The 13,283-nt window shown below is 39.8% G+C and overlaps 1 protein-coding gene across 1 annotated transcript in view; it reads left to right on the top strand.

Annotated features, from left to right (window-relative positions):
* Positions 1-13,283, top strand: part of Prune2 (prune homolog 2 with BCH domain) — a 193,601-nt gene that overhangs the window by 8,262 nt on the left and 172,056 nt on the right. The window contains exons 4-5 of the mRNA XM_048347319.1: positions 805-968; positions 11,793-11,945. Coding sequence (XP_048203276.1) covers positions 805-968; positions 11,793-11,945 — 317 coding nt within the window. The remainder of the gene's footprint in view (positions 1-804; positions 969-11,792; positions 11,946-13,283) is intronic.

Consider the following 13,283-nt stretch of genomic DNA (forward strand, 5'->3'; position numbering starts at 1 on the left):
ATATACAAAGTAATGGTAAAAGCCAACACGCTCAGTTGCATTTTATTTTATTTTATTATAGCACTTAACTGAGTATGCAAGTAACCAGATTGTCAGGTTACTAGTTTGTTTAGTAATCTTGTGACTGTGAGCACATTTCTTAACTTCTTTGTGCCACAGTTTCCCCATTTGCAAAATGGAGATCTTATTAGAACTTACCTTGCTAGAACTGATGTCATAGGGTTATTTGTACAGCATAAGATAAAACATACTTAAATATTTATAATAGCACCTAGCGTACGGTGGAAGTCCCATTAAGCATTAGCTGTCACCATTTCCCAACTGCAAAACAAGTGTCAGAGTTGCTATGGTATGAAAATATCCTAAGATTCTTGAATAGTTGAAATGTGAAAAGACATAGAATAAGTTCTGAGCTGGTGGCTCACACTTGTAATCCTGACTGCTCAGGAGACTGATATCTAAGGATTGAAATTTGAAGCCAGTGCAGACAGAAAAGTCCATGAGACTCTTATCTCCAATTAACCAGTGCCAGAAGTTGATCTGTGGCTCTAGTGGTAGAACATAAGCCTTGAGTGGAAAAAGCTATGTGAGAGCACAGCATCCTAAGTTCAAGTCCCACTACTTGCATGCATACACACAAACACACACCTACCTCCCCCCTCCCCCAGAATAAGGTCTGTGCTTCAGAGTCATGAGAGTTTAATATCTTTTTGACCATTGAGAGGAAATGAGGGTGTTAATCGTTCCAAAACCCAGAAAATATGGCCTAGCTCTTTCTCACCCTCTCTTGCCCTTGCTTTACAGTGAAGACAAAACTTTGGAATCAGCAGTTGTCAAAGTCATCAACCCCGTGGAGCAGAAGGATGGGGAGGTGGAGCTGCAAGAGCCTTCCTCTTCCCTCGTGCTGAAAGAACTGCTCCGGGAGGCTCCGGAGCTCATCACTGAGCAGCTGGCTCATCTCCTCAGAGGTGAGCAATGGCTCTTTCTATTAAATACTGAGAGGCCTAATGGAGTGGCTCTCAACCTGCTCAAGCAGAATGAGTACGATCCATTCTTGGCTTAACAATCCCTTTAAAGACCCCAGGAAGCTTCATCAGAGAGGCAGGGAGTAAAGAGTTTGTTAAAGAGTAGCATTATATTGAATATTAAAAATGTGCATTTAAAAATAGGCAGGGAGGGCCAGTGCTGTTTCGCTAGACAAGAATATTAAATGGATCTGCTGCACTCCTGTTGGAGAGCTGGAATTGCTCCTCTGCCTTTTTAATAGCTTCCAGAGGTGATTCTTGCCCTTCAACAGTGTAGTTGAGGCCAGAATTCCACATTTTACCTTGAGATATCTCTGGATACCTATACATGCTTGATTTATATAATACTGTTTGGACAGCAAGATACACATCTTTTATCTCATATTAGGTGGAGTCTTTCACAATCAAGTATTACCTCCTTTCATTCCTCCATCTTGGAAAGTATTCTTTGGCCTGTCTTAAGCATGGGAGAGACACAACTGTGCTACCATCTATTGTTTTGGAACCCTGGGTTTTATATCAATGGAAGCAAACTATCTTAGATTGAAACTAATTTTTAAATCTGTCTGTACCGGATGTGTCCAGATCTTTTTATTTCTTGTCATTATTCCCTAAATAATTCAGTGTATCAACTATTTACATAGCATATCCATTGTACTAGGTGTTATCAGTAGCCTAGAGATGATTTTAGGAACATGGGGGATTTTGTAGGTTACATACAAATATGGTGCTGTATTGTAGATGGGATGTGAACACCACAGAATCTAGTATCTCTGGGAGGCCCACAGATTTGGAGGAATTACTTTGTGCTACTGATTTCCATCTCTGTCAGTGGAGTTCACTGGTTCCAACAAGTGGCTCTCAAATGAGAAATTGTGAGTCCGATTTGCTGGCCCAGCGTCACCATGAAAGTTGTTCTTGTCTCATATGAAACACAGATTGTTCTCAGAAGTGCTTAACCCAGTAAGCTAAACTGAAAAAAACCATGAGGAATCAGACTATAAGCATTTAAAAAGAAGGAAGACCAAGAATTCATTGATTCCACTCCTCTAAGGCCCCTTTCTTATGCCTCCTCTATTTCCATCACATAAAGAAAAGAGAAGATCCAAGGGTTATTTAGTTCCTCTAAAGATTTAAAAACTAACGAACACAGGAAACCTGCCTAAATACCTTTATGTCAAAATGAACATCTGTAAAATTGTGCCATGGAAGATGATGCCTTCAATGAATACCTAAGTGGAAAGAATTACTTCTTTTTAAAAATGTTGTGATTTTCTTTAGGTAGTTGTACAAAGGCGTTGCCATTCTATAAAGCAGTTTATAAGTACGATGCATCTTGATCAATGTAACTGCTTTCAACATTCCCACCTATGCCTCCCAACCCACCTCTTCCCTCATTTCTTAGTTGTATAGAATATACATTGAGGATTTTACTACATCTCCTCCTCCTCTTCTCTTTATTTGTAGACCAGAAGGAAGATAAACATAATTGGGGATCGCGACTGAGAGGGAAGTGGTGGTAAATGTGTGGAACAGACAAGCACTATAGAGAGAATTTGTTTAAATAGCTTGCAAACTGAGGAGTTTGGTTTATTATTGAAAAGTAAATGTGATGTTCAGAAGGCAAGAAAGTAGTCAATGAACACCCCATACTATGACTTTTTATGAATAGTAAAAGAATAAGAAATTGTAATACATGGGTACAGACACAACTTTGTTGTGATGATGAGAGGATTTGGGGAATCAAAGGAGAGGCAGACCATTTGGCTTGCAGAGCAACCAAGAAAGAGAGCTATGGTTAAGGAACTTGAGTTTCTTGACACCAGAAATCTCTCATGAGGCTGGCTTGAGGTAACACTGGGAAGCTAACAAGATATAGACATCACTTCCTGGTGCTTAAGAGCTGGAAAGTGAGGTGATGAAGATCCTAAACTTGTACCAAAAGTCCCTGAAGACAGTTAGCCAGAGTATATGAATATATACTCGTGTGTGTGTGTGTGTGTGTGTGTGTGTGTGTACATGTGCATATGTATGTATGTGGAGTGGCAGGACAGAACTAAAGGATGCTGATCCATGGAGTATGACTTTAAAAAGGTGACCCCAATGCTCAGATGTCAAAGCATTCTGGGGAACTAGATGGACTTTTAAAATTTTCCTAAATCCTTAATACATAGAAGAAAAGAATTAAGTGGAATTTTACTGTATTCATCAAATTTAAATGTAGATTTCATAGTCTTCTGATCACATTACAATACTACATCTAGAAAAAAATGTTTCCTGCATTCCTGTAAGTAATTTTAGCATCCTTTGGCTTCATAACATAAGTAGTTTTCTTCCTGAACAGTCCTTCTTTATAAACAAACCTGAGATACTATTTGGGGATACTCTAATCATTAAGTTGAAATTCTTTTCTAGAACCTATATTCATGCATTTTCATAAGTCTTTAAGTTTTTAAAGAATGCAACACTTTTATGCCTAATGATGTCATAGGAAACTTTTAGAAATGCCTATTTTCAGATGTCATACAATTAGATATTTATGGCTAAGACTTAGAAGAGTCTTCAAGAGCATCGTAAGTTGACCCTCAGAATATATTATTTTAACCTTTGAACCCTAACATCTGAATTTACTATGGCTAAATAAGTTCTTTTTTGGCCTACATACATCTTTGGGTGATATTACTTATTTCCAAGACTTTATATAATATCTCCAGGATGTGAATTCCAGACTCTTATCCACTGCCCAGGTGACTAAATCACACCCTACCTCAATCAACATGGCCCATGGCTAATGGCCCATAGGCCATGTCTCTGAATCTCTAAACCCATATTGCTTTTTGTGTCCCTATATCATTAAAAGCCTGTGCCCACCACCCAGTTCCAAGAGTTGATTCTTGATTTGACACTTGATTCTTTTCTTTCCTTACCCTGCACATTGATCTGCCGGCTATGCATCAAGAACAAGACTGGATTCCATCTACATTTTCTATAATCACTATTAATGACTCAATCCAAGCCACCATTTTGTCTCTCCTTGGCTACGTTCACTACTGCCTGACTTTCTCCTATTTCTTCCATAAAATCTGTTGCTTAGAAAGTAACCAGAAGGCCTTTGTAGACTGTCAATTAGGTCATCTCCATCCACTTCTCACAACTTGTTATATTCAATGTTGGAGCACTCCACCCTTACAAACTATCATGTCATTGCTCCTCTGCATTCCTTGGACATCACCTTGTATGGACCTCATTCAGATACAAAGGTCTTTCAAGTATTCCAAATGCTTATCACTCTTGAGGTTTACACCAGCTGTTCCCTCCCATGGAAGCTTCTTTCTATATGTCACTCTTTCTATCTGCCCCTCGGATCCTCCCGCTCTGATCTCTCCCTGCAGAATAGGAATTTCATAAACCAGAGACACTGTGATATGTGCAGAGGTTCACCATTGCATTGCTGCTGTCGAGAACCATGACTGGCACACAGAAGACCCTCAATAAACACTGTTGGAAGGTGAATTTGTACAGGTGTTTATGTGCTACTCTATGACTGCACTGGTTTCATAATATGATGACAGTTTTTGTTTTTGTTATTATTGTTGACTGTGGGGCTTGAACTCAGGGCCTTGGCACTGTCCCAGAGCTTTTTTATTTCAAAACTAGCACACCATCATGTTGAGCCACAGCTCTATTTCTAGTTTTCTGGTGGTTAATTGGAGATAAGAGTCTCACAGCCTTTGCTGCTCAGGCTGGCTTTGAACTGTGATCCTCAGATCTCAGCCTCCTGAGTAGCTAGTATTATAGGCATGAACCACCAGCTACCAGCTATGATGACATTTTAATTTCTGTTCTTTTTCAGCCCATCCTCCTTACAGTCTTCATGCCTACAATTGAACATTGAGCTTTCCAGTAATAAACCCTTCCTTTTAATCATTTTTAAGCTATTAGAAAACCTTATACAATTTGCATTTGTATTATTCAAGGATTTGTTCTAATTTTCAACTTTTTCTTATCATTATGGATATATAATTTTAGAAGTTATGTGTATTATTTTAAACTTTTGTGGAGCAAAGTACATAAAATATGTCTATAAAACTGCAAACACACAGCTCAATAGATCATCACAAAGAAAGCACCTCTTAAACAGTTACCCCAGTAAAGAAATAGAGCAAGAAGGCTTCCTTGCCCTGTCTCTTCTCCTAGTTAAGCCAGCAAGCATTCTATTTGTCATGGAGTATAATTTGTTGTGTTTTTTTTTTGTTTCCATTACCTCTGTGTTTATATCTGTAACATTCCATGGCTTTTGACTGATTTTGTACCTTCCACAAATGGAGTCATGGCACATACTTTCCTTGTCCTTAGACTATGAATAGTAATCATAGGATTTACTTGCATGGCTGATTCTTCTATCATTTAATTATCATTTTGTTATTCTTTCTTGCATGGAAGATTTGAGAGAGCTGGTCAGTGCTCAGTAGGCTAACTGCAACCTATTTGGGTTTCACAAAGGTGCTGCTGGAGAGCTGCTGAAGGGCAAGAAGTTGCCTTGCCTTTTGGACATTGGTGCCTGTGATCCAGATGACAAAGAGTAATTCAGTTCTGCAGATACCGAGAAATGGCCAGAGTTCCTCACCCTCCCAGTCATTCATGTGTCAGTTCTATTGCCGGGTGACAGTGCTGATCTCTGTGGATAAACTGTGGCTTCTTGGCTCTCAGAGCATCTTTGGCAATCTTGTTTCCCAGGCCGCTGATCTTCAGCTCTGCTAAATCTCTTTTGTTTTTCTTAAATATTTTACCACAGTAGGGTATTGTTTCTATTTCCCTTCAGCATGCTTCTGGTGAGAAAAGGATGTTGTTTCTCTCTCTTCCTCCCTCCTTCCCTCCCACTCTCCCTTTCTCTCTCTTTCTTTTTCTTTGTCTTCTCTCTTTCTTTTCTCTTTCTTTCTCTCTTCCTTCCTTTCTTCTTCCCCCTCTCCCTCCTTCATTCCCTCCCTCTCTTCCTTCCTTCTTCTTCCTTCTTTCCTTCCTCCCTCCTTCCTTCCTCTTTCTCTTTTCTCTTTCTCCCCCCTCTCTTTCTCCTTCCTTCCTCTTCCTTCTTTCCTTCCTTCTTCCTTCCTTTCTCTCTTTCTCTCTCTCCCTCTCTTTCTCCCTCCCTCCTTCCTTCCTTCCTTCCTTCCTTCTTCCTTCCTTTCTCTCTTTCTCTCTCTCCCTCTCCCTCTCTTTCTCCCTCCCTCCTTCCTTCCTTCCTTCCTTCCTTCCTTCCTTCCTTCCTTCCTTCCTTCCTTCCTTCCTTCCTTCCTTCCTTCCTCCCTCCCTCCTTCCTTCCCTCCTTCCTTTCTTCTGAGATGAGGATTCAAACTCAGTATGTGATATTTTCACTCAAGGCTGGCACTCTATCACCAGAGCCATGCTCCCAATCCCAGGACATGGTTTCTTAAACTAAAACTTCTTAAAATGGCTAAGTCTCTTTTAGAAGGCTGGACTTCACAAATGTTGAAATTTCAACAAATACAAATCATTAGCATCCATTTCCCTCTGTAAAGCCACATTCTGATTTGGCACCACTTTCTATTTTTTGTGTAATAAAATGAAGTGCTCATGCAGAAGAGACCACAAATTACCTTCATTTTTATAGAAATGTTTGTCTTTTAGCTTCTTTTTTCCTTCTACCTGTTTCTGTGGTATCGTTCTTTCTCTTCCTTTTTGCCATCCACCTCGTTCTCTTCTTACTCTTCTTGTCTAACATGAAGAGTTTTCTACTATTTTCTAACATTTTTCACATCCAAAAGTCACATCCTACTGTATCATGGTCTACAGTTGGTGCTTGGTTGTGCCTGGATTTGTGCCAAAAGCAAACAGTTATAGATCCAGCAGGCTGTATTCTTCTATATTCTTTTATTTCCCCAGAGGGGTTTACTAGGGTCACTGCCAACTCTAAAATCCATTAAACTGCCGAATCATCACAGTGTGTGTGTGTGTGTGTGTGTGTGTGTGTGTGTGTGTGTGTGTGTGTGGTGTTTCCAGGAACCATCTGGCAAGGAGATTTCAGCCACCTGATCACCAGGCATTCTTGCATGAAGACTACACTAGGCTCAAATGGCCTTTCCTGTTTGTTTGTGTACTGACTTGACAGCTGACAGGAGAGGAAAGGCTGAGATAACAGCAGTTGTTCTTAGTTTAAGATTAAGTGGTAAAATCACTTAAAAAGCACACTCTCTCTTTTCTATTGGTAATTCCGTTTGACCTTTAGTAAAGAGTGGCTTGCTATTTTAGTAGCCTGCATTAATAGCTCAGAGATCCTTTTAAGGAGGTCAAATAGGAAAGGAATGGAGCCAAGTTCCCCTTTCCCCTTGCCCAAAGCCTGAGTCATCTTTCTCCCCAAATGGTTACAAAGTCCAGAGGGAACTGCATGGCCTGCTTCAAGCTATTGGAGGCAAGGAACACAATGAGTATTTCTGTTTTTATAAACCAAAATGATCCTTCAACCTCTGAGTCATTTCTCTTACTGTATAAAAATAAGCATTTTTACATTTATAACTGCATCCATTTGAACAACATGCTTATTTGTATACCTTTTCAGATAAAAATGTGAGCTATTGTCCTGTTTTTTCTCCTTTTTGTCTCCCTTTCTTAGTTACTTGTTCTTTCATTTTTTTTCTATACAAGAAAACAATAATTCCAGATGAAACAATGAGGTTTAAATTTATTCTTTTTTAATTTTATTTTTATTTTTTTTTCCAAATTTTTATTATCAAACTGATGTAGAGAGGTTACAGTTTCATACGTTAGGCATTGGATACATTTCTTGTACTGTTTGTTACCTTGTCCCTCATACCCCCCTCCCCCCTCCCCCTTACCCTTTCCCCCCCTAAGGTGTTCAGTTCACTTACACCAAACAGTTTTGCAAGAATTGCTATTGTAGTTGTTTGTCTTTTTTTACCCTGTGTCTCTCAATATTGGTATTCCCTTTCAATTTCCTAGTTCCAATACCAGTATACATGGTTTCCAATATACTCAGATAAGACTACAGAGATAGTGTAGGTACAACCACAGGAAGGTGATACAAGAACATCATCAATAATAGAAGCTACAGATACACATGGGACGTTGAAAGTAGTTACAACTGTGATATAACAATTGTCTCCATAACATGGAGTTCATTTCAGCCAGACCCAAAGAAACATGGACTCTATGGTCTCTCTTATTGGGAATAATTAGTACAGGTTTAGGCAACTCATAGCAGAGCATCACAAGGCCCAATAGCTATTCCCTTATGAACACCTAAGATGATGCTAAGTAAATTTATTCTTTTTCTGCTGAGTATTCATCATACAAAACATGCCTTTACTCAATGTTTTACCAACATGGCTCTGGAAGATCAGGTTTATTTAATGAACCAAAATTGCTTTTGGCAAAAGGCTCTTCTCATCCTCATTCCTTTGAACAAAGAATATTGGGGAGATGTTCTAACAGAACTAAATTCTTATTACTGTTTTATTGTAGTTGCTTTTTTAAATGCCCACTGTCCATTCTATACCTCTCCTGCTAACTTATGATCTGGAATACTTTGGGGTTCAAGTTATGGGTTTAAGTAATTCCTTCATTTTTAAAAAAAATTTGCTAGATTGTAACTGTAACCCCTCTGTATATCACTTTGACAATAAATAAGTATTTATTCAGAAAAAAAATAAAATAGCAACCAAAAAAATTTTTTTTGCTAGATTTTAAGTCAACACTCACTAAAAGATAGGTTTGAATGTGCTGACAGGTGTCTGTGGGTGCTGTTTATAGAGATACTGATACTCAACTATGCAGTTAATGGTTTTCTAATATGAGTGCAGGAAAATTTGCCATATAAATGAGTCCTAGGATAAAGTTGGATCGCAGCCTTTCTCTTCAATCAAAAACAACTCAGTGTATGGGGAACATCTTTCTGAGTTTCCCTACCAATGTTAGTATTCATTGTCCTTTTAATTACTGCCAAGTCAGACTTAACACATAGGCAGTATCAGAAGTTTCTTTTCACTCAGTTATTCTGCAGGATTGTTTAATGCCACATTTTGTAAGATTAATATTAAGTATTGAATTTCTTTTTTTCATGTATTTTAACAATAAGATCCCTTATCAAAGAAATATGGCTTGTTAATTTGACTGTAAATCCCAAATGGAATCCTGTCAGAAGGTGGTTTTTAAAGTACAGCACTCCAGCCATGTCTCCTACCTTTAGCTTTGGGCTGATTGCTTGATGGCTTGTGCATGCACCACCACAACTCTTTTCATTGGTTGAGCCAGCTCACAGGGCATTGTGGGAAGAAGTATTTGAGCAGGAACTCACAGCATTATGGGGAAAAGAAGCATTTGAGCAGAAGACCACAGAATTATGGAAACAAAAAGCACCATGATGGGCCACATGTTATGTCCATCATTTTTTTTAATCCCTATCTACCAAACAGTTCCTTGTTTTTTCCCTCAAATCTAGTCAAATCTTCTGATTTATTATTACCTATGTAGGACCCATGTTTGGAATAATGTGAGAGGCAGCAATCACAGCCAAGACCAAGGCAATCATTATCCAAAATACCAAGTGAAAAATCCACTGATACTCAAAATTAAGCAAAATTGTAACATTCCAGGTTATAGGGGCTTGCTGGGTTCTCTCATTTTGTCTCAAATACAGTCTTTACAGGAGGTATGCCAAATGACATGACAGTCATTAGTTCTACCACTGAATTTCTACCCTAAAGACTATTGGTGTCCTCAATCAGAGCTATCAACCTAACTCTAGTGGTGTCTCTGAATGGTTCAGTCTTTCTCATAACATTTCCCAGTTTCATCCAAACATGCTGGCTCCAGTGAATACATATCAGGAGAATGACCCTTGGCAAACTTGTACTTGCCGTTCAGAAAGAAACAGCAGGTCATTATAAGGGCTGTTACTCAGGGAACAGAGAGGAAGTGAGTTTTCTTGCAATGGGCTATTACAGAGCTACCTTAAGGTAGGTAGTTTTTGAAAGGTGCTCAAAAACTGAGTTTGAGCCAGGTGCCAGTGGCTCATGTCTGTTATCTTGCTACTCAGGAGGCTGAGATCTGAGGATTGCAGTTCAAAGCCAGCCTAAGCAGCAAAGTCCATGAGACTCATCTCCAATACACCACCAGAAAACTGGAAGTGGCGCTGTGGCTCAGAGTGGTAGAACGCTAGCCTTGACCTAAAGAGCTCAGAGATAGGGACTAGGTCCAGAGTTCAAACCCCACAACTGACCAAAAACAGCAACAATAACAAAAAAAAATCCTGAGTTTGTCTTCCCTACCATATACATTTTTTCCTAACCAGGATATTGTCTTTGAGGTCTGTTCTTGTAAACTGTATACTATTATTATTGATCCCAAAATTTGGGTTGTTTTGTCTTTGCCTTGAATAGTACATGCATGTGTGATATATCATGGATAAGCCCCTGTGAACAATTAACATGCACTTTAACAAAAATGAATATTAGAAAGGTGAAATGTGTCCTTCCTGGAGAATGTACTAGTGGGAGGGGAGAAAGCAAGTGGAAAGGAAAAGAAAGTAAATATGGACACATGCTTTCATGTACATGTGTAAAATTGGAGTTGTGAAGCTTGTTGAGATTCGTTTGAAAATAGTGGGGGCGGGGAGAGATGAGGAAGAGTGTGGGTGGGAGTGAGTCTGTGGTATATTGTACGCATATGTGATCATGGTGAAAATCCCATAATTTGTTGATGCTAATAAAAACTGGGTAATGAGCCACTCCCAGTGGCTTATGCCTATAGTCCTAGCAACTCAGGAGTCTGAAATCTGAAGATCACAGGAAAAATCATGAGACTCTTACCTCCAGTTAACCACCAAAAATCCAGCAGTGGAGCTAGGGCTCAAGGGTAGAATTCTAGCCTTGAGCAAAGAAGCTCATGGACAAGTGCCAGGACCAGTTAAAAAACAAACAAAACACTGGAAGATGGAAACAACTGAAAAATAATTCCTTGAGGTCATGGGGGCATTGGGTCATGGGGTAGGTGTCAGACTGAAAATTGGGACAGGAGACTAAAAAGGAGCATGGAAAATAGTTCCAATAAAAGTATAAGTGTATTAAAGAATGATATACTTGTACCAGAAACAGAAAACATTTAAGAACAATGTTTAAAAGTGTCCCATGTCTGTTAAAAATCAATACATTCTCTAGATTAAAAATGTAACACTTGGGGCTGGGGATATAGCCTAGTGGCAAGAGTGCCTGCCTCGGATACACGAGGCCCTAGGTTCGATTCCCCAGCACCACATATACAGAAAATGGCCAGAAGCGGCGCTGTGGCTCAAGTGGCAGAGTGCTAGCCTTGAGGGGGAAGAAGCCAGGGACAGTGCTCAGGCCCTGAGTCCAAGGCCCAGGACTGGCCAAAAAAAAAAGTAACACTTAGTCGGTGTTGGTGGTTGAGGCTTGTAATCCTAGCTACTCAGGAGGCCTGAGATCTGGAAATATCTTGCCACTCTAATCTCCAAACAAGCAGCAAAATGCCAGAATTGAAGCTGTGTCTTTCAACACACAAAAACAACAAAAATGAAACTATTAAAAAGTAAATAAAACAAATGATTGTCCATTTTCTGTGACTATAGGTGGGAGGATCACCAGCCAGCCAGGCCTAGAGAAAAGCATGAGACACAATCTAAGGCAACAAACAAACACTGTAGAGAATTAATTTTCCTATCTCTATCCTGGATGGCAGAAAGGTTCAGTCAGGGGCATTTTGTTTGATGCCTTTCAGGCAGCATCCTTTTCAAGTGGATGACCATGGATCCCGATCAGGTCTCGGAGAAGCAGGAAGAGATTCTTTCCATCTTGGAAGAACAGTTCCCCAACTTGCCACCACGAGAGGACATCATCAGTGTCCTGCAGGAGACCCAGTTCAGTGCTCAAGGTGAGTGACTCTGGCGGTGCATAGTGGCACATGCCTGGGAATAATGATACCACAGAATTCGACAGATACTACAAATATGCTTTTTCTGCTGGCTATTAAACACTTTCAGTGTGGATGCAGGTGTGTATACAGCTGTGCAATGACATCTATTCTGTCATCCGTCTTCAAAACTCTACCGGCCTTCTCATGTCACTGTCTATTCTATAAATCCCTAACCTGCAGTAAGAAAGTGTGTGCCCTTGCAATCTTCAAGTCAAAAAGTACCTGTCTGTGACCCTAGGGGGCTGTGATTGACAGTGTAGGATTGACATAGGTAGGGTGGGCAGTGGACACTGTGGTAGAAGCATCTGGGAAGGGCGCATGTGCTGTGCTGGGTAAATCTTCCTCTGAGAAAACAGGCCTCATCATCCCTAATGATATAGTGTCTGCATTAAATGTCAAGCCAAGCATTGGCCTGTTTGCCTGTGATAGATTCATTGAAGAATTTTGGCTGGATGACTACAACTATGTGGGTGTTCTGGATAATTTATTCCTTCTAGATTATTTCTTTCATCAATCAGATAATTCAAAGCCATTACTGTCATACCAGCTCTGGCAAGAAAGTCTGTGAGACTTTTCTCTCCAGAAGTGGAGCTGTGGTCTCTCTCTCTCTCTCTCTCTCTCTCTCTCTCTCTCTCTCTCTCTCTCTCTCTCTCTCTCTCTCTCTCTTCCTTTTATGACCATCCTGGGGCTTGAACTCAGGCTTAGGCTTTGTCCCTGAACTTCTTTGTTCAATGCTAGTGCTCTGGAACTTGAACAACAGCTCCATTTGTGGCTTTTTTGTTGACCAATTGGAGATAAGAGTCTTGCAGACTTTCCTGCCTGCTCTGATTTTGAACTGCGATCCTTAGATCTGAGCCTCCTGAGTAGCTATGCTTACAAGTGTGAGCCACCTGTACCTGGCTATAAAGTATACTCTGAATAAAGCTGTACTAGATATTGTAAAATACAAGAGTTCACCTAAATGCATCCTGAAAACAAATTTTGGCTTTGATTGGTATTATTTGACAAGCTAAGTTTTCTTTAGATTTCCTAACTCCACCTATTCCTTTCCTCTCTGGGCCTCTGGTGACCACCCCTGAGTATTTTATTTTCTGGATGCTTTTTTTCTTGGAGGTCCAGGGACTTTAACTTAAAGTCTTCCTCTGACTAAGTTCTGGGTTCTTTTTTTTTTTGAGTTTCTAGGTTCTTTTTTTAAATTTTTTTCTTATTTATTATCAAAGTGATGTTCAGGGAGGTTACAGTTTCATATGTTAGGCATTGGATACATTTCTTGTACTGTTTGTTACCTCCTCCCTC

This window comes from Perognathus longimembris, chromosome 1, assembly GCF_023159225.1.
Source record: "Perognathus longimembris pacificus isolate PPM17 chromosome 1, ASM2315922v1, whole genome shotgun sequence".
NCBI lineage: Eukaryota > Metazoa > Chordata > Mammalia > Rodentia > Heteromyidae > Perognathus > Perognathus longimembris.